Source organism: Gopherus evgoodei, chromosome 1, assembly GCF_007399415.2.
Source record: "Gopherus evgoodei ecotype Sinaloan lineage chromosome 1, rGopEvg1_v1.p, whole genome shotgun sequence".
Taxonomy (NCBI): domain Eukaryota; kingdom Metazoa; phylum Chordata; order Testudines; family Testudinidae; genus Gopherus; species Gopherus evgoodei.
Window position 1 is genome coordinate 349,623,669 of NC_044322.1, and position 21,284 is coordinate 349,644,952.

Here is a 21,284-nt window from a genome sequence, read left to right on the forward strand (position 1 = left end):
ACGGGTCACTTGATAGTTGCCTTGTTCTGTTCACGTCTGCTGAAGCATCTGGCACTGGCCGCTGTCAGAAGACAGGATACTAGGCTACATTGTCCTTTGGTCTGACCCAATTTTGCCATTTTTATGGTATTGAAAGATAGGAACTTAGAAATATAGTCTACCTCGCTTCACTTATGGCAATTCCATTGACGTCCGTGAAGGTTTCATTCAAAAATCAGCATCAGAATTTGTCCCATAGAAACAGGAAATAATTTTCTTGGACTTTTTGAAAAAATATTGGGATTGATTTGCTTCTCGCTCACGTGTCTAAATCAGGAGCAATATCACTGAAGTCACTCTAGACACACTAGTGTAAAACCCATGTAAATGAGATCAGAATCAGCCCTCATTGTATATGTTTTTGATGTATTGTGCATGTCTTTCCAGTGAAACCTGATTATTTCCCAACTTGCACTTATTTCACAGCAACAACTCTACATTGGCTCAGCTGCTGGAGTTTCACAGCTTCCTTTGCACCGCTGCGATGTTTATGGAAAAGCATGTGCTGAATGCTGCCTTGCTAGAGACCCTTACTGTGCTTGGGACGGCTCTTCGTGCTCACGTTACTTCCCCACTGCTAAGAGGTAGGGACTGTTGCAGATGTCTGTATTATTTACTACTTGCCTTAATTGATGATCTGAAAGGTGACCTGTGGAGTTTTGAGGTTTTTCATGGGATGGTTAACTGGAGCCCTTTCTATTTCAAAGAAAACATATTTGTCAAAGTTGCAAGCAATATCAAGTCTTGGTAAGTTAACATGGCTACTTTTGGGGATGGCTTGAAAAGTCCATGATAGAAAACAAACAAACATTCAGAACGGTGCCATCTCTGAAATGGAAATCTGCTGTGTTATACAATGAGAAATGTCAACAATAAAAAAATGGAGAGAAAATTCATCGAGAGCTCAGTCCTGCAATCATTACACACTTATGAATACAAGTATTTAACAACTGTAACATCATTGCCCTACACTTTCAAAAGTTGTTGTGATGCTAACTGAATGAGAAAACATTTGGGGCTTAATGAAAACTGACAGATTGATACCACAACTTGTGAAAAAATGGTGTAGCCATTCTGATTTGATAGCATTTTACACTCACTTTGCATGGATGTAAATGTTTACACGAGATGCATTGTGAAGCAGTATCAGTCCCTGTACATGAAAAATAAAAATTCATATTGTTTCTAAGTACTGTGGAGTAGCTGTTTGGCTTAACGTTTTTAAAACATGCATTTTCTGCCTCCAAATAAACTTTAAGTCTATCGATATTAAGAATTGACTTTGGGCCTGGTTCTATAATCTGCTGTCAGTTACGCAGGTATAAACAACAAGGAGTCCAGTGGCATCTTAAAGACTAACAGTTTTATTTGAGCATAAGCTTTCGTGGGTAAAAAACCTCACTTCTTCAGACTCCATTCATCTGAAGAAGTGGAGTTTTTTACCCACAAAAGCTTATGCCCAAATAAATCCGTTAGTCTTTAAGGTGCCACTGGACTCTTTGTTCTTTTTCTGGATACAGACTAACACAGCTACCCCCGATACTTAATTACTCAGGTGTAAATCTGGAATAACTTAATTGATAAACATTGCTGCAAATCAGATCAGAATTTGGCCCATGGTCAACAAATCATCACCTTCTAAGTATCAGTATTTTAGACAAATTATTGCAAAAAAAATTTGCTCAGATGGTGATAATTTAAAAGGGAATATGCCATAGGTGTCTTACACCAAAGAAGACATGAGAGACCCCAGCATTTATGTACAGAAAAGGCAAACTTCATTCTGAAGCTAAAGTTTGCAAATACTTCAGTTAGGAATTTCATGCTTCCAAAATGTATTTAACTCCGGTTGGCGGGGTGTTGGTTGGCTGGCTGGCTGCTGGAAGAAATGAGATAATGTAAGGGACAATAGGGAGAGTTTCCTCCACAGATATTTCAGCTGGAGAGGATTGAAATGTCAAGTTTTGTACCTCAGTGTAGCCTAAGCAAACCCTTGGGGGAGGAGGGGGAAAGCTGCTTATGAAACATGCAGTCTTATTTTTGCACCAGAATATTGAAATAATTTGAGACAAAATAATTCTTCCCGGGGTAGATAAAGAAGATAAACTAAATACACCAGTCACAAAATGAGCATTCCTGGAAAGAACTCAAATGTCATGGCCTCCCACTAATGCATCTCTACAAGTCCAGATTCCAAAAGTGTTGGAAATGCTGTGGCTTAGTGCATGGGTAGAGATGATTTGCTTATAGTCATTTTCTTTATTTCTCTGTCTTTTATATATTTTCCACTCAGTGTATCTTTAAGGAGTCTAAATGACAGTTTAGAAAGTCTATAGTGTGACCATTTGACTCAGCCTTGTGCAGATGCTTTGGAGCTCATGTTTCATAGATCACCATGCTGGCTTAATGCTGAAATGTGTGACATTTGCTTGATATCCTAACTAAATGCTTGATCCAAAATCCATTGACATTAATGGGAGTCTAATTAGGTCTAATTCCTACAAATAGAATTCTATAAATAAGTTGGCCTGTGGAATTTATGAAGGGAGTGACAAAAATTGCTTTTGAAGCCCATTTGGGTCTGGGTGTGGTTCTGAGTCACCCATATTGCAACTAGCTTTCCATGGGGAAAATACAGTACAAACGCCTAGAGTGAGAGAGATGAAGTGTATCTTTAGAACTTCCACCTCAACATAGCAGGGTGCCGTCTATTAAAATGCTTTCATGCATCTTGTTGTGTCATTATACTGGAAAACATAATATTAATAGTGGTAGACAGAAGTCTCTAAGGCATGTAAGTCCCACTGACTTTCAGTGGAATTCATGTACCCAAGGTGAAGTGTTCAAAACTGCATAAATCCCATTTTCAGAAATACATTGAAACTTAGTCTCCTCGGTGCCTAAAAATCACTTTTGAAAATGGGACTTAGGGGGTATCAGCTGTGGAATTTGATTCTGGATCTGGATGTGAATTTTTTGACAATCTCTCCAAGAAAAAAATGATGATTTGTTGAAATAAAAACTGTGAGAAGATGGCAATTTCCACAAAATTCCTGTTTCTGAAAAAAAGAATTATGGAATGGGAAAGCCATTTTCCAGCCCTTTTCTCCCTTCAGTCAAAGTTTGTTAAGCTATGCAGCATACCCAGGAGACTATCTATTCATTCAGAGCATTGTGAAAATTGGATATGCCCATGGCGGGAGATAGTGAGGAGATGCACCATGAAATCTATGGATGAAGAGAGTTATATAAGTGCTGGGTGAAATGTTCAATAGCTCATAAGTCCCATTTTCAAAAATAAATGAAACTTAGGCTTCTCTCTGACTAAATCACTTTTGAAAATGATATTTAGGTGCTTTTTTTTTCCAAAATGGGAATTTTGAGGAAATTGCCTTCTTCTAACAAACAATTTTGATTTCAACAAATCAGCATTTTTTCATAGAGATTGTCAAAAAATTCCCACCCAGATCCAGAATCAAATTCCACAGCTGATAACCCTTAATGGAGAACCCACTGCATGCCTCCCCCATCAGTTCTGGGGCTGTTAATGAATTGTGTTCCAACTGATTTTCACTCTAACAATGGGAGGGGTAAGAGATGATCTCTGTTTTGCAGAAACCATTATATTTGCTTAGTTTGTACCATTGTAACTGAAGAGTGAGATCAAGTGTGGCTCTTACAAGGATACTTCACTTTTGTGTGTGCGTCAATAGATGCCATAATCTGACATCTCAATATTGTTCGGCCACCTAATCCTTTTTGCTCTCTCCTGACTTTGCATTCCCTCTGGTTTTCTCCTATTCCCCAAGTAAAGTGCTTGTTCTCAAAACACATCTTTGTTTGCCCTGTTCTTTTCTTCTTTTTTAAATAAAACTTCTTTTCATGGACTGAATTGGGTTTTGTATCACAGCTGTTTAGGTAAGAAAAGAAACAGACAAAGCAAGCACAACAAATGCAAACCAAAGAGAACTGTATAGAAAAATATGTTTTGTTTTTCTGTAAAACACAACATTTTTCAAATAGATCAATGCTTTGTCAAAGAGAAGAGGTGCAGAGCAAATTGGAGGGGAATATAAAGTTATATTAAATGGGACTGTGATAAGAACTAGAGAGGGACTCAAGCTACACAATTTAGATGTGGACTTCGAATAGACCATTTTTCAAGGATGTTCCGATTCAGAATTTTAATTCAGCCCATACTAAAGATGAAAGCCACTTGCAAAAACTTGCATATGGATTTAGATCCAAGGTTGTGGTCAAACCAGAAGAAAGTTGAGTTAAACATTATTCTATCCATCTCTAAATATATTAAGCCCTAGTAGTAACATTTTAGTTTGCCAAATAAGCCTCTTGCCTGTAATCTAGAAGAATCTAATGACAAAGCTAGGCTATTTAATGTAATCTCACTTTGTAGGCAAGATGGTGCCATTTTAAATTCCTTGTATTTTCAATAAACATTAAACAGGCTACACTTTTTGTACATGTTGGACTCTTATTAATATACATTTCAAAAGACCGATGAATTTACTCACAATCAGTATTTTTAGGAGGGATTACTATATGTTCACATGCATTTATCAATGACTGAAGCCTTAATTTGGAAGCATGAAGAAGTTTTATTATCTACAATGCTATAGAATACAGTGAAGTATGAGTTCCCTTACCCTGTTGTGTTCTAGGTGATGTTGCATGCCTCATATAACAGTAAATAACAGTGCCATTCGTTTTTGGCTTATCTAACACAAATACTTAATTTCATCTCTGAGAAAGTGTATAACATTTTCTGATGTGATTTTCTTAGGCGTACTAGACGACAAGATATCCGAAATGGAGATCCTCTCACTCACTGTTCTGACCTGCAGCATCATGGTAAGTAATAGATATTTTGTTTCAGTACAACCAGCAGGCATATCATGTTCAGACTGTGCATGATTGCCATGGGAAGCAAAAGTATGAAACAGGAGTGAAACTATATTGCCCACTCATGAAAAGTTAACTTGCCTTTGGTCGTTAAGCTAATTTTGATTGCCTGTAAGAATCAGATCAAGGATTAAGTATACTCTTATTTGCAAGCTAATAACACATTCAAACTTTTTTAAAGTTTCTGATGCACCTGACATTGTAACATAGGAATCAGCTTTACATATTGTATGGGAAATTACCATATTGGCCATCATCATTGCTATCATCAGTGTACCTGTTGCTTTACATAGAGGTGACACCATAACTCATTGCTATATAGAGTGATGTAACTAAACATATTGGCACAAAATTGTATATGCTTGTAGTGGGAAAGAACTGTTACATCAGCTAGTTCATTCTTGGGACAAGGATTGTTTCCTGTAATATAAACAGACTGGTCTACTTTTAAATGGAATAAGATTTCTATACTTTTTTATCCCTCTATTTTGTTCCTGGTTGTAGAGGCACCACAAGGGGGAGACAGAGATGGCAAATCCCTCCCTCCTCCCCATCCGAACACATTTGGTATAATTTTGTCCCCCAACTGGGACATGCTGGCTGCCACTTCCTGCAGCTCCCATTGGCCGGGAACAGTGAACCGCGGCCACTGAGAGCTGTGGGGGGCGTGCCTGTGAATGGTCAATGTAAACAAAATGTCTCACAGCCCACCAATGGATTAACCCAATGGGCCGCATGCTGAAGGTTGCTGACCCCTTCCATAGACAATGGCAGCAGTGCTAGAACTCAGGCTGATAATGCTGCCAGCCCATGGGGGTGATTCTGCCTTTCCAGGGCTCTCTGCATGTTGCCTGTGCGGGAAAAGGGAAACCAAGGAGCTCTGGCTCTGGGAGTACTGTGGGGGGAAGGGAGGATGCCAAGGAGCTGGTTCTGGGGAGGGAGCCATAGTGACCTGGGGAACAGTGTTACCACTGCCAGGCCTTTTTCACTGCAGCCTGTGTAATCCCCACCCAGCAGCCCAAATCCACCACCATCTCTTCATAACAGTGTAGGTGAGGTTGGGCTGGCTCAGTCCCAGGGGCAAAGGGGCCAGCCTGGCCACCAGGGTGGGCTAGCACATAGAGGAGGGGCAGTGGGACAGAAAAGCACCAACCTCACCCAGCAATTCAATTTTGTGGCTCATCCTCCATTCCCTTTCATCCACCTAACTCCAGTCCCTAACCCTATCCCCCAGATATGTCTACCCCAATCTTCTCCCTCTGCCGGGGTCAGATTTTTGTTTTAGTAACTGGTTATATGTCAGAAGACAAACCTGTCTTCCCACAGGAACTCAATTTTCTGTCACATGCTTCACAGCATTCTCATTCAGAGAATGAGAACTTTACTTTTTGCTCTACATGAAAAAGAACACTAAGACAATACTTCCCTCTGCTGGAGAAAATTGACCACTGTTGTTTTGTGACATAAGTGATGCTGGTGTTGGTTAAACCAATTAATAGACTGCAGGGATATACAAAGTAGAGATGGCTGAACAGGGAGATACCTGGGATCCCACGTATCTTCAACTCCTTATAATAACAGCAACTAATCTATGCTCACATTGCTGTATTACATTGCAGTAACCCTGCTTATTTCTAGGACTGTCAAACAATTAAAACAATTAATTGTGATTAATCATAAGATTTTAAAAAATCTTGATTAATCACAGTTTTAATCTCACGGTTAATATTAGAATACCATTTATTTAAATAATTTTGGATGTTTTCTACATTTTCAGATACATTGATTTCAATTATAACACAGAATATGTAGTGTACAATGCTCACTTTATATTATTTTTATTACAAATATTTGCACTGTAAAAAAGATGAACAAAAGTATTGTAGTTAAATCTCTTTATCATGAAAGTGCACTAAAAATGAAAAAATGGAAAACTTTAGCGCCCACAAGACCACATTTGTAAGGCAATTTATTCCAGTGCTTAACTATCCTAACAGTTAGGAAGTTTTTCCTAATGTCCAACCTAAATCTCCCTTGCTGCAGTTTAATCCCAGTGCTTCTTCTCCTATCCTCAGAGGTTAATGAGAACAATTTTTCTTCCTCCTCCTTGCAACAACCTTTTATGTATTTAAAACCTGTTATCAGGTCTTCTCTTCTACAGACTGAACAAACTGAACAAACTGAGTTTTTTCAATCTTTTCTCATAGGTCATGTTTTCTAGAATTTTAATCATTGTTGTCGCTCTCCTCTGGACTTTCTCCAGTTTGTCCACATCTTTCCTGAAATGTGGTGCCCAGACTGGACACAATACTCCAGCTGAGGCTATATCAGCATGGAGTAAAGCAGAAGAATTACTTGTGTCTTCCTTACAACACTCCTGCTAATACATCCCAGAATTATGTTTCTTTTTTTTTTTTCAAGAGTGTTACACTGTTGACTCATATTTAGCTTTTGATCCACTATGACCCCCAGATCTCTTTCTGCAATACTCCTTTCTAGGTAGTCACTTCCCATTTTGTATGCCTGCAATTGAGTGTTCCTTCCTAAGTGTAGTACTTTGCATTTGTCCTTATTGAATTTCATCCTATTTACTTCAGACCATGTCTCCAGTTTCTCCAGATCTTTTTGAATGTTTATTCTATCCTCCAAAGCTCTTGCAACCCAGGCTTAAATAGAGTACTTTCCGGAGCCCCCTCCAAAACCACCTCTAACATGCCATAAAAGCTACAGTTGGGTTGAAAATTTTTACTGGAGCTCCACTCTGGACAGCTCCACCTGAATTTAAGGCCTGATTGATATCCTCCCAGCTTGATATCCTCCACAGGCTTTATGAGTGTACCCTCTATGCCAGTATCTGTATTATTGATGAAGATATTGACCAGAACCAGAACTAATTCCTGTGGGACTCCACTCGATATGCCCTTCCAGCTTGACTGTGAACCACTGATAATTACTCTCTTGGAATAGTTTTCCAACCAGTTGTGCACCCACCGTATAGCTCCATCTAGGTTGTATTTCCCTAGTTTGTTTATGAGACTGTCATGTGAGACAGTATCTAAAACCTTGCTCAAGTCAAGATATACCACATCAGCACTTCCCCTAGTCCACCAGACTATATGGACAATAACAGTTTGTAACTTTTTATGATATGCATTTTACCAGATGGTGAACTAAGGCATTATCAAACACCATCTAAGTTTCCGTTCTAGCAACGTACTAGAAACCAATCATGTGGTTCTATATTTTTCATTTGGAAAACCTGCTCTAATCATCCAAAGTCATATTAATAAACACTTTTTCAAATACATCAACAGGAGACGCATAAAGGCTGATGGCAAGATACCCTTGATGAAGTCAAATTCAATGAGAAACCAAAGGGGAAGGTGCTTAGAAACACCTTTAACTCAGAGAAGAACAGTTGCAATGTCTTGACAATGCCCTCCAGCTTTAGTTCCACAAAGCACTAGGGCTTAAAGACACTGAGTTCAAAATAATGCACATACTGGATAGCTTCAGTTGTTTGATCTAAAGTGAAATTTCTCCCACCTGAATTCTGACTCCGTTTAGGTTGTCACATTACAAAATCACATTGAATTTAAACTATGGAATGTTACCAGATGCACTCACTATTTCAGCTGGAAACATGTGTCACACAGTGTACAACTGAGCTACTTGATCCTATGGAAAATCCTTCTAAGCTGTTTTCCATGTTGCACATGGCAGTCTGGTGGGTTTCAGTTGCATGCTTTGGTGGTCCTTCCACCCAGTCGTACCTCTAGGAATTCCTGTGCATTCACTACTGGTTCATTCTCCCTCCTTGTGCCAGGGAACTGCACAAAGAGATATATGTTTGTGTGTGTTAAAAAAGACAGTTTTTTACCCTTTTTCAAAGACAGTACAGAGCAACTTTCACCAAGAGGCCTCTGAGGCCTGGTCTACACTGGGGGGGGGGAGGGGAGGGGATCAATATAAATTACACAAGTTCAGCTATGTTATTCATGTAGCTGAAGTCGACGTATTTAGATCTTACCGCGGTGTCTTCATTGCAGTAAGTTGACAGTTGACTCTCTCCCGTTGACTCCGCCTGCACCTCTCACCCCAGTGGAGTACCGGAGTTGACGGGAGATAACTTGGTGGTCGATTTATCATGTCTAGACTAGACAAGATAAATTGACCCCCGCTGGATTGATCGCTGCTTGTCGATCTAGTGGGTAGTGTAGACAAGCCCTGAGTGTTTTAGGCATTTGAATGTGCATAGAGCAGGATACAAATAGCTTATGTACCAACCGTATCTCTTGGATGTATAGAGAAATTGATTTCAGAGTCACAATAGAACATGAGCACTGTAAGCGAAATACTGAAAAGTGTTGACACCCACAAAAAACATTTTCATTAAAAGGAGTTGTTAATGCTCAATGTAACCAGTCACTCTTGGTCAAATATTAAGGTATGAATCCAGATTCACAGTTCTAAACGCATGAACCTTTCTGCTTGAGCTAAAGGACAAGTCCCCCAATGATATCTGTAGTGGATTCATTAATCTCTTTTTTATTATTATTCGCCATTAAATGGGCACAAAGATCTGCATTTTCCTCATACTGGTTGCAGGGGCTCACAGCACCTCATGGAATATGATTATGTAGAGAAGCATCAGTATACAGAAAAATCTCCCTTTGTGTAAGTAGTTTCCCATTCTAAGCACTTCTGTTATGTCAGAGGTAATGTGTTTAAAGGCACTTTATCAGGATAGTAAATCGATCCTGTCGTTAGAGTCGCCCTGGGAATTGCGACATTCTGACAGGATTTGGCTTTGAATTTCATGGCCAACTTCATGACTTCCAAAGCCTTCTGATTCTTTTAACTGCTCCTCTGATCTTTCCAGCCTTTAATTTTCCTTCCCAGCTTCTCTCCAGGCTTTTCCATCACTTCTAGGCCTCCATCCTGCTTTCTTGGCTACTCCACCATTTCATCCACCTTCTTGTATTCAGTCTATCCCAGTACTACTTGACTACCCATTCCTCCCCTTTCTTGACATTTCTGTCATTTCCCTACTTCTCCCAGATTCAACCCAATGCTCTACAACAGTGTTTTTGGCTGCCTTTGATTTTTCCACTCCTTCCCTTTCTTTGCTTTCTCACATCGTGATCCCCCACCACTCCAACCCAAAGCCTATCTAACAATCTCCATAATGCTGCAGTTTCCAGATGAAGCCAAAAAGTTGCTTCACTCATTCGTGTATTTACATAGCACCCCATTTGCTTGCTCTAAAGGTTCACAGTCCAGCAGAGAAAAGCAAAGCAATACACTTTTTAGCTGCTTAGTGTTTATAGACCATTTGATGTTTCATTACGAAGAGTTAGGTAGACATCAATTCCTCTCCTACCCCACTTGGATTTTGAGGGCTGAATGTCATTAAGGAAAAACATATGATTACTGTTATCAACATAAGCCACGACCATGGTTTTCTTTCTTCCCTTTGGCTCAGCAGTTCCTCGAACAAACTGTGTTTGCTAAATAAAACAGCTAATATGATAAAGTTATTGTGAAATCAAACAACCTTTGACATAGGATTGCTCTGCAGAGGTTTTTAATTATACATTCTTCCCTGGTTTAAAAAAAAATCAGATTCTGTAAAGATTTGCTATACTAAAGATCAAAAGGGTAATATGGAAACCACCACAAACAATGGCAAAAAAGACAGGAAACCCCATGAGATCAACGGTGTTAAATAGCTTATCAATCCCTTTCTCCTCCATATATTCTCCATTATGATTGTACTATTGCCGCTTAAATCCACAACATTTTAAAGAGCTAAGGTGGAGCATTGAAATATGATGCCTTACTGCCTCTGTGGTATTGGAGGAGAATCAAATGCTATATAAGTCCTATAGCAATGTAATATTTCCAGCAAGTTGGTGGATATCATGAAGTATTATTGTTACAGAAGGAAGTAATTTATTTAACTTTTCTCTGTCTCTCCCCCTCTTTTCTATAATGTCTGTTTTATTCATCTCATTACATTTCCATAAATTATACCACCAGAGGAAATGATTAACTGAAGATTGTTTCCTCAAAAACATTATTCCTGGTCATTAACAGCTGCAACAAACTGCAATGCTATATAATCTAAACACATTATTAGTACTTGTAAGAAGTCTCATGTTTTATTACTTTGCTCCAAAGAATTGTGATCATAAAGCCCAAGAGGCATCATTATAGACATTCTAAAACTACACCCCAAATGTTCTCATCACATAAGTTTTGTCATAAAAAATGCTTGTCGTGACCTAGATGTTTTTTCTTAATGTCTAAAAACTAGGGTTGTGCAAAATATTCACAGTGAAATTTCTTAGCTTCAAATGCTGAGGTTTTTACACTTGGCTCAACTAAAAAATAAATAAATAAAATGCAGTGATATTTGTGTAGGTAGGAACTTTAGCCAAGATTTTCCAAACTGATATTGATTTAGGGTGCCTACTTGAGACACCATAAGGGGACTTGATTTTCAGAGTGCAAATGCTGTTTGCTGTACGTTTAACACCCAGTTCTAATTCAGTCTTAGCGTCTGATTCTCCACTGTCTGGGGAACTCGTATAGTCATTTACACCATGCAAAGTGGGCACAAAATGTTGGCATCCTTATACACCATAGATTATGTTGCAGTTCAGTGCTATAGCTCTTAATACCAACCCAACAAGCTTTCTTATTCCAGACACAAGTGTAAATATCTGTAAAAGATGCTCAGTTGTGGAGGATCAGGTTAATTGTTGCCACCTATACCAATCTAATAATCTGGAATATCTTTCCAAGATGGAGCAGTGAAATTATTTACCAAAAGAGCAAATAAATATTGCAATTGGGATTTTTTTTGCTGACCATTTTCTTTTGCATTGGCTTTTATTCCATCTTTTCTTGCCTTATAGATAACCCAAGTGGGCAGAGCCTGGAAGAAAAGATTATCTATGGAGTAGAGAACAGCAGCACTTTCTTGGAGTGCAGTCCAAAATCTCAGCGTGCTCGAGTTTACTGGCAATTCCAGAAGCAAAATGAGGACCGAAAAGAAGAGGTACGGTAGCATGAACTCAAATACATGTGTCACCATGCCCCAGTAAGTCACAGCTGCAAATACCAGACTCAGGTCAAATTGCTGAGAAATAGGGCAGACTCACCCCCAAACTGGTGGTTATTCTATCATGATCTTCTACTAAGCCAGTAACAAAAGTAAATTTCTATCTCGCCACACTGGTTAAAAAGAAGTAAAAAATGCCATCTCCTTAGGCATTCCAGAATGTGTCTCACTACGCAGACACTGGATTCTGTGATGAGTAGTTTCTGAAAACCAATTTCACCACATAGAGATCAGCCACATAGCCAGGTCAATAACTCAGATCTTACCCAATAATCATGCTATTGCCAGTCCTTTAATACTTAATATCTAAAGGTTTAATTATAAGAGAAAACAAAGAGGGGAGCGTTAAAATGGTCAAAGAAATCATATACACACAATCATTGCAAAGTTCTTGGATCAGGTTGGCTTGTGCGGTCTCTGGTCCTCAGTCCGTAGTCAATATGCTCCTTTTAGTGTAAATCCATAGTCCAGAGATCAGAGCAGGAAAGAGGCAAAATAGAGATGCTTCCAGATCCTTTATACCTTCTCCCATGTGGACGAGGTGCTCTCAGTCTTGGTTTGTGGAAAATAACAGGCACAAAATGGAATCCAGGTTCACATGAGCAAGTCACGTGTCCTTACATGGCTTGATGACTCTTTGGACCAGCCATAATATTCTGGTTAAAGTGTCCACTGCAAAGCTCATCGAGTGGAGCCAAACTTCTTCTATGAGAGAGTTAAGTGTTCTTTAATGGGACATCAACTTGAACGGTCCATTCACAATGTGCTAGCTAGATTGGATGTAAACTTCCTTATGGGTGTTACGCCAAGAGCAAACACTTTTGAAATACAGGTATATAATCAATATTCATAACTTCAGATACAGTGATGTTACATGGATTTAAATGGGATAATCATATTAGATAAATTTGATAGATTGTAACTTGTCCATTAATAACTTACATGACATACTTTGTAGCAGATTTCTTGCAATTGTCAAATAGTGGCAATATTAATGATATAAATGGTCGTGTTTCAATCATACAGCATCACAGCATGCAATATAGAATCATAGAAATATAGGGCTGGAAGGGACCTTGAGAGGTCATCTAGTCCAGCTCCCTGCATCAAGTATATTTACACCATCCCTGATATATGGCTGTCTAACTGGCTCTTAAAAATCTCTGGTGATGGGGACTCCACAACTTTCATTAGAAGCTTATTCCAGTGCTTAACTATCCTTAAAGTTAGACATTTATTTTGTAATATCTAACCTAAATCTCCCTTGCTGCAGTTTAAGCTGATTACTTCTTGTAGTACCTTAGGTAGATATCAAGAACAATTGATCACCATCCCTTTTATAACAGTCCTTACCATATTTGAAGACTATTATCAGGTTCCCCTCATCTTCTTTTCTGAAGACTAAACATGCCTGGTTTTTTTAACCCTTTCCTCATAGCAGGGCCAGCTTTAGGCCGATTCCCCTGAATCGGGCCCCACGCCTTAGGCGCCTTTTAAACTTTTTTTAATCACCCGGCGGCAGTCCAGGTCTTTGGCGGCACTTCAGCGGCGAGGGGTCCTTTACTTGCTCCAGGTCTTCGGAGGATTTTGGCGGCAGGGGGTCCTTCAGTGCCTCGGAAGATCCAGAACGAGTGAAGGACCCCTAACCACCGAAGTGCCGCCGAAGACCCGGACAGCTGCCGGGTATTCGAATCGGGCCCTGCAGTTCCTAAAGCTGGCCCTCCCTCATAGGCCAGGTTTTCTAAACCTTTATCATTTTTGTTGCTCTCCTGTGGATTCTCTCAATTTGTCCTCATCTTTCTTAAAGTGTGGCACTCAGAACTGGACACAGTACTCTAGTTGAGGACTCACCAATGCCTACTAGAGCAGGACAGTTACCTACTGTGTCTCAAATATGACACTTTGCTTAAAACATCCCAAAATGATATTTGCATTTTTTGCCACAACTTCACACTTCAGACTCATTCAGTTTGTAATCCACTGTAACCCCCAGATTCTTTTAATCGTTGCTACTGCCTAGACAGTTAGTCTCCATTTGGTAGTTTTACGTTTAATTTTTTCTTGCAAAGTGTAGAACTTTGCACTTGTCATTATTGAATTTCATATTGTTAATTTTAGACCAATTATCCAATTTGTCAAAGTTGTTTTGAACTCCAATGTTGCCCTCCAAAGTGCTTGCAACCCCTTCCAGCTTGTTCTCGTCATTTGCAATTTTTATAATCCTGCCCTCCACTCTATTATCCATGTCATTAAAGAAAATATTGATTAGTATCAGATCCAGGACAGATCCCTCTGGGATTCCAGATATGCAATCGCAATTTGACAGTGAACCACTGATAACTAACCTTTGAGTATGGTCTTTTAAGCAGTTTTTCTACCAACATTTTAGTAATTTTATCTAGACCACATTTCACTACTTTGCTTATGAGAATATTACGTGGGACTGTGTCAAAAGCCATACTAAAAAAAACCCCACAATAAGATATATCACGTTTATAGCTTGCCCTCTATCTACTAAGCCAGTAACCCTGTCATAGGAGGAAAACAGCTTGGGTTTGGCATGATTTGTTCTTGACAAATCCATGTTGGCTATTACTTCTAACTCTATTATCCTGTAGGTGCTTGCAACCTGATTATTTAATTATTTGTTCCAGAATCTTTCAAGGCATCAGAGTAGGGTTGATAATTCCCTGTGTCCTTTTTGTTTCCCTTTTTAAAGCTAGATACTATGTTTGCCCTTCTCCAGGCCTCTGAAACCTCACCTGTCCTCCATGAGTTATTGAAGATAACAATCCACCTGAATTCCAGCCCTTTACCTAAACAAGACCAGCCTTTGTTTTAATTTGCAAATGGAGCCTTGCCTCTTTCCCTGTCTCTCAGCCCACTCTAACAAAATATCTCATCTCTTCTATTACCCCAGGCTATCCTCATTCCATGAATCCTCAAAAGATTGTTCTGGCTTCTCAACAGGAAACCTTTACAGTCTCTTCCCTCCCACCATATAGCTTACCCTAAATGACCAAAGTGCCCTCCCAGATCCCTCCTCCTGCAGTCCTTACTGCAGACACTGCCAGCTCAAGATGGGGCTGAACAGACATCCTGGCTTTGAACCCTCTTGAGCCTTGGAAGAGCTCAGATCAGGAGATGAACTTTGTCTCTTTGTTTCCCCTTCAGAGACACCCCCTCTTGAAGGCATCAGTACCTTTCAAGATATTGCAGATTCCTAACACTCACTGCTTGTGCATTCACCACACTGTTGGTTTTTCCAGTCAGATACGTTCCTGAGAGGGTGAAATCCACCCCTGTGAAGAAGGCAAGCACAAAGCATGTTCACACCTAAACCCCACTTATACCATCCAATAAGTCTTCATTGGTAATAAGATTGTGAAGCGGTCTGGTACTTGCCCTCTCCACAGGGATGAATTTCACCAAGACTTCATTGTGTTCCTCTAAATACAGAGTCCCCATAGAGTATCTGACTGGATCAGCATTCAGGCAACCCAATAGGAACATTATCAGACTTGTTGGATCTTGTGAGGCTCTTTAGAAGTAGGTAAGATGGAGAGTCAGGAAGAGGGACCAGAAGCCTGTTAGTGGACTAGGAAAGCATAATGTTAGCTAGGAAAGCATAATGTTTTTTCATTAAGAACCATAGCACAGACTTGTACACAAACAGTAGAGTTTAAGTAGATCTGAGATGCATTACCATTAGTATGCAAAAAAAAAAATCAGTGTTTGTCAACAGCGATAGTAATCATTATGCAATAAATTCATATTGTGGATGTACAGGCACAGACCTGCTCATGTTCCATCGGCAGAACAACCAAATAGCTAAATGTTACCCAGTCCTGCCATCATTTTGTGTGCTGAACTGTTATTGAGAGCAATGGGAGTTTTGAGGGAAAATCGAGTCCATAAAATAAAGAAACAGTGCTAGATATTATTCTATATTGTCACTGTTATTAAAGGGTTGTTTTTTTTTACCAGAGTGGATAGAACTTTGGAAACTCTTCCAACTGCACTTTGGATCTAATTCCAAAGCTACCTCCTGAAGTTATCTTCCCCAAGCTGCTTCCTTAACTTTTCCAAAATTCCAATTGCCTTCCTAGATGCTCTCAAACATGTCTCCTCTTTGCTCACTTGACTACACTTGACTAACATTTCACCAGGAGGCTGGGTTCAAACTGTATCTATTCCAACCATCTTAACATTTGGTGGGCTTCTCTTTGGCGCTCCTAAATTAATACATAATAGAAATGATTAAACAAAACAGGTCATGAATCCAAACTACATAACAGTAATTGTGAAGCTTTCTGAATAATAATAATTAATAATAATAAACAATGCATTGCCATTAGTTTAGACCTCCATAACACATACTATCCACGAATCTCAAAACAGTTGCCTTTATGGAGACCACTACATTGGCAGTTTGCTTTTTCACAAAAACTATGGTGCTCAATATATCATTTTTCACACCTAAAGAAATGTCCACAGAGGCAAAGAGTTGACTAACCCTTCCTACACAACACTGACATTTTTAAAGTGAGTTTTTTCTCCTTCTGTAGTTACCTACATTACATTGTTTCATATACAGTATATAGTACGCCCAGGTGCTCAAGGGGATTAGTAGAAACACAGACATCCTCTTAGACAGTCAGATCATATCATCACATCATTTTTAAGGGAATAACCTTTACCCTGCTGACTAGACAGCTCTGACTGAAGCTGGAGAACAAAAATAATGTCTTCCAGTGCATTTTTTTGAAGAATGAAAATTATAGGCAACTTAGAACCTGAGTCAAACAAGGAAGCCAAGGACTATACATTTTCAAACTGCATGCTGACTATCTGGTCACATTAGAAGCTTTATATTGTTTGCTTTGCTTTGTTTGCTTAGCTGGTTAAGTATTTAATTCTTTAGTATCCAATTTTAGTGGATGACACAATGGGTGTGATACACTTTCTCTAACAACTGCATGGGCACATGTACATGTGCCTGCACGCGCACATACACACACACGCACAAATTGTATACCTATCGAATCATTTGCACAAATGTGAGTTTTTGCAAGCCTGCTTATTGTACTTTGTAATTTTAAGCTTCATATCTAGTTCTTTTCTCATACCTTCCTCTCTTCTAGCAGCACACTTCCCTCTGCCTGAGGGCTTTGTACTAGGGAGCACCAGGGTGGGGGCTAAAGGGTCAGATTTCACCTTCCCAACCTGGAGGAATGGCATAGAGCAGAGACCATGGTTCACCTGGTCCATGGTGGCTAGTATCATCCATGGTAGGTCTGTTGATTCTGCACAGTTTGCATCTCCCATAGCCTGCTCACAAACCCCACTAACAGAGGTTCCACTGCACACAGAGCTTCACAGCACACAGGATTGTGGAATAAACTTTCTTCCTCCCTGGCTTCCTGAGCAGCAGATCTATAGTGTTTCCATGTGTTTGGGGAACCTTTCACAGCTAAAGAGGGACCAGGTGCTCGTTCCCTGTAATATGCTTTTTTATGCCAAATTTTACTGTAATATGCCAGGGAACTAGGGATGGTTAGGGAATAGTTCTGAACATTTATAAGAGATAATTGTTGAAATGTTTCCTTTTCTCCAACATAGATAAAAGTGGATGATCATTTCATCAGGACAGAACAAGGCCTTCTGCTACGGACCCTTCAGCGGAAAGACTCCGGCATTTACTTTTGTCATGCCGTGGAGCATGGCTTCATGCAAACCCTGCTCAAAGTGACTCTGGAAGTAATTGATACTGAACACCTGGAAGAGCTGCTTCATAAAGAAGACGATGGTGATGGCTCCAAGGTCAAAGAGATTTCCAACAGCATGACCCCTAGTCAGAAAGTCTGGTATAGAGACTTCATGCAGTTAATCAACCACCCCAACCTCAATTCAATGGATGAGTTCTGCGAACAGGTTTGGAAAAGGGACCGCAAACAACGTCGGCAAAGACCCGCCAACACCCAGGTGAATACTAATAAGTGGAAGCACCTACAAGAAAATAAGAAAGGTAGGAATAGGAGGACCCACGAATTTGAGAGGGCACCACGGAGTGTCTGAGCTGCATTACCTCTAGGAACCTCATCCAAGTAAAAACTTGTATAGACAGATAACTGGAAAAAAAATGCAATATACATGAACTTTTTCATGGCATTATGTGGATGTTTACAAGGGTGGGAAGTTCGAACAATTTCCACCAGATTTAAATAAAATCAATTTCTAACTTTCCTAGCAGACCTTCCCCCACCAATCCCCAGACAGAGTTTCAAGGATGAAAACTCACCCTGGACCTAGCTTATTGCTCAACGAGTTCTGCAAAGAATTCATCAGAAAGGTTTTGCTTTCTCCTTTGCTCAAGATAGAAAAGTGTCATATTTCATGCTGCCATTTAAAAAGAAAATAAAAGAAAACCCACCTTTCATCAGCTGCGCTACCTTTTCTGAACTTAACTGAAAAAACTGCATGGACTAGCTAAGCTGATCACCATCCCAACATTTAGATGGATGCAAGGCTTTTTTTTATTTTATGGCCTACCACGTCTCTTGCTTATATGTACTGGAAAGGTAAAAACAATACTAAATGAGATGGTCTGTGGCAATCTGAACAGCATGAACCAGCCAGCATCCAGAGGGAAAAAAAGAAAAAAAAGAGTGGAGTACACTGGCCTACTACTGATGACTTCTTTCATCTTTGATTTAAAGATGTATTTTATTAAAACTATAATTTAAATGTACCATGACGAATATGCAGTAAACGTTAGCTCTTTTCTAAAATAGAATAGGCTTTTTGTCTTAGAAATATTGTACTTTCTAATTATTGGTTTAAAGGGAAGAAAAACCAACAGCCAATGACAAGCTGCTTTATTCTCTTGTTTGGAAATTCTTTCACGGCAGTAACACTGCAGCTAACCCCATTGCTTCTCCCCTGATATTCTTTTTGACAAGTAACTTCTATGCTATTTAACATGAAAGTCTCTGTATAGCATGGAAGTTTTTGGATTCTCTCTCCCTCAAAATATAGTACACCGGACCCACACTACAATGCGGGATTTGGGATCCATGCATGGTACCGCATTAATGCAGGGACAGCGTTATAGAGGGGACCATGTTAACATTAATTGCAATTAAAGTAATTAAATTTGGGATCCATGGCTGCAACCATGTTATATGCAAATTCGCGCTATATAGACACATGTTCTAGTGAGGTCCGTGTACATGAAAAAATTCAGCTTGAATAATATCTTGATATGAATAGATTGAACCAATGAAGAGAAAATCATCTAAATACTGTAGCTCATACACAGCCATTAATCCATGAGCAAAACTCCTGTTCAGTTCAGAAGGACCTTTACTCACAACTAAGTGGTAGGATATTGTCCAAAACTGATTCCTAGGCCCTCTCTGCATGGGGCCCTAGGGGTTCATTTCACCTGTGGGTTGAGTCCCCTGCTGTTGTAAATTGGCATATTGAAGTATATGAGGTTACAGCAGTGGAGAATTTGGACCAGTATCTATTCAATGGGGCTGTAGGATAAAGTCAGATACAGTGTAATTGTACTATAAGTATCTCCATTTTAAGGATCTATGAATAATGGTTTTGGTTCACCTCAGTATAGATATGCCCCAGTTTTGTTGAAGTCCATTATCAGCTGTCCTCTCTCTCTTATTTCACCCCACTATGGTCTGTAAACTCCTCATGGCATATAGAATCATAGAATATTATGGTTGGAGGGGACCACAGGAGGTCATCTAGTCCAACCCCCTGCTCAAAGCAGGACCAATCCCCAGACAGATTTTTGCCCTGATCCCTAAATGGCCCCCTCAAGGATTAAACTGCACAACCCTGGATTTAGCAAGCCAATCCTCAAACCACTGAGCTATCCCTCCCCGCCACATAACTTTGATTCATGTCGGTGAGGAGATTACTAGAGGCCATGTGATATCCTTGGTTTGCTATAAGAGCTTTATAAAACAGTTCCCCTTATTCTGAGGTTAATAACCAACCTTTTTTACTGTTACCCGCTGCTGCATTTATGATTCACAATATTATCTGCATTCACGCATACAGTGCAACACAACCTGCTGTGGCACAGCCTCTCTCACAGTGTGATCCAAGTCTCTTTACCACTCAGTAAAAAACAAAACAAAAAAACATAATTCTTCTTCCTAATTAGTGAAGTATAGTTTCTAACATGTATAGCAAGGGCCAGATCCTAAAAGCCTTCTGTGTGGAACTTGAATCAGTTTCAGAGACGTTGTGAACATGGAGGGCTCATTGGAGCTAAATGTACTAAAGCATCCAAATTTGCTACTATTTAACTATTTAAATCCCAGATTCAGCAAAGAACTGATGTGTTAAACTTGAAAGTATGCACTTAAGTTCTTCTCTTTTAAGCATAGCACTGAAGTATATGCTTAACTTGACTTCTATGGGACTTAAGCATGCTTAAAATTAAGCAACATGTGCAAATGCTGTGCTGAATATGATGAACTTAAGCAGGTGTTTAAGCATATACTTACAAGCTCTCTTGTATCAGGACCCTACATGAGCATTAATTTCTCAGCTAAGTGTTTGAAATTCATCGCAGCCTACCAGCTGAAGTATTTTGTTGTACTTATAGATCATTGTTCAGCCTATTAAGGCTACTTTGTATCACCAAGTCATTAAAATTATTTTAAACGTTTTCCCCTTTAGCAAAGAGGACTTCCAAAGGAGGCAAAAACTCTGACTTCAATAGGCCCCAAATTATCCAATCTGCTGCTTTGTATGTTTAATGGTTACTGTCACTTATTATTTTCCCCTCAACTGTGTTCCCTTTTATAGCAGCCTATTGAAAAGAAGATTCATTAGAGATTACATTTGAAAACTGGCGTTCCTTCACAGAAAAAAAAAATCTCTGTAAAACATCATTCATTCTGTAAGAGCAAAATTACAGCAGCCATGCGGTTTTGCCATATGATAAATGTTTTACTATACAAATAAAAGGGTCAGCCCCTGCAGATTGCAACTTACACATACACTCCTGACATAATCAGTCCACTTAAGTCTGTGCATCTACTCGCATAAGGAAAGGCTGAAACGATCAGACCCAAAGATGAAACAGTTGATTTTTAGGTTGATGTTAACCAGAGTGCCCACAAACAGGAATTTGTCTGAGTTACAACAGCATCTGATACTA

General features: G+C 39.5%; 1 protein-coding gene across 2 annotated transcripts in view; it reads left to right on the forward strand.

Moving 5' to 3' along the window:
• Positions 1 to 19,853, forward strand: part of SEMA3A (semaphorin 3A) — a 209,648-nt gene extending 189,795 nt beyond the window's left edge. For both annotated transcript variants that reach the window (XM_030561793.1, XM_030561881.1), the window contains 4 exons: positions 466 to 623; positions 4,841 to 4,908; positions 11,883 to 12,025; positions 17,711 to 19,853. In XM_030561793.1, coding sequence (XP_030417653.1) covers positions 466 to 623; positions 4,841 to 4,908; positions 11,883 to 12,025; positions 17,711 to 18,166 — 825 coding nt within the window. In that variant the 3' untranslated portion in view covers positions 18,167 to 19,853. The remainder of the gene's footprint in view (positions 1 to 465; positions 624 to 4,840; positions 4,909 to 11,882; positions 12,026 to 17,710) is intronic.
• The last annotated feature ends 1,431 nt before the right edge of the window (positions 19,854 to 21,284 follow it).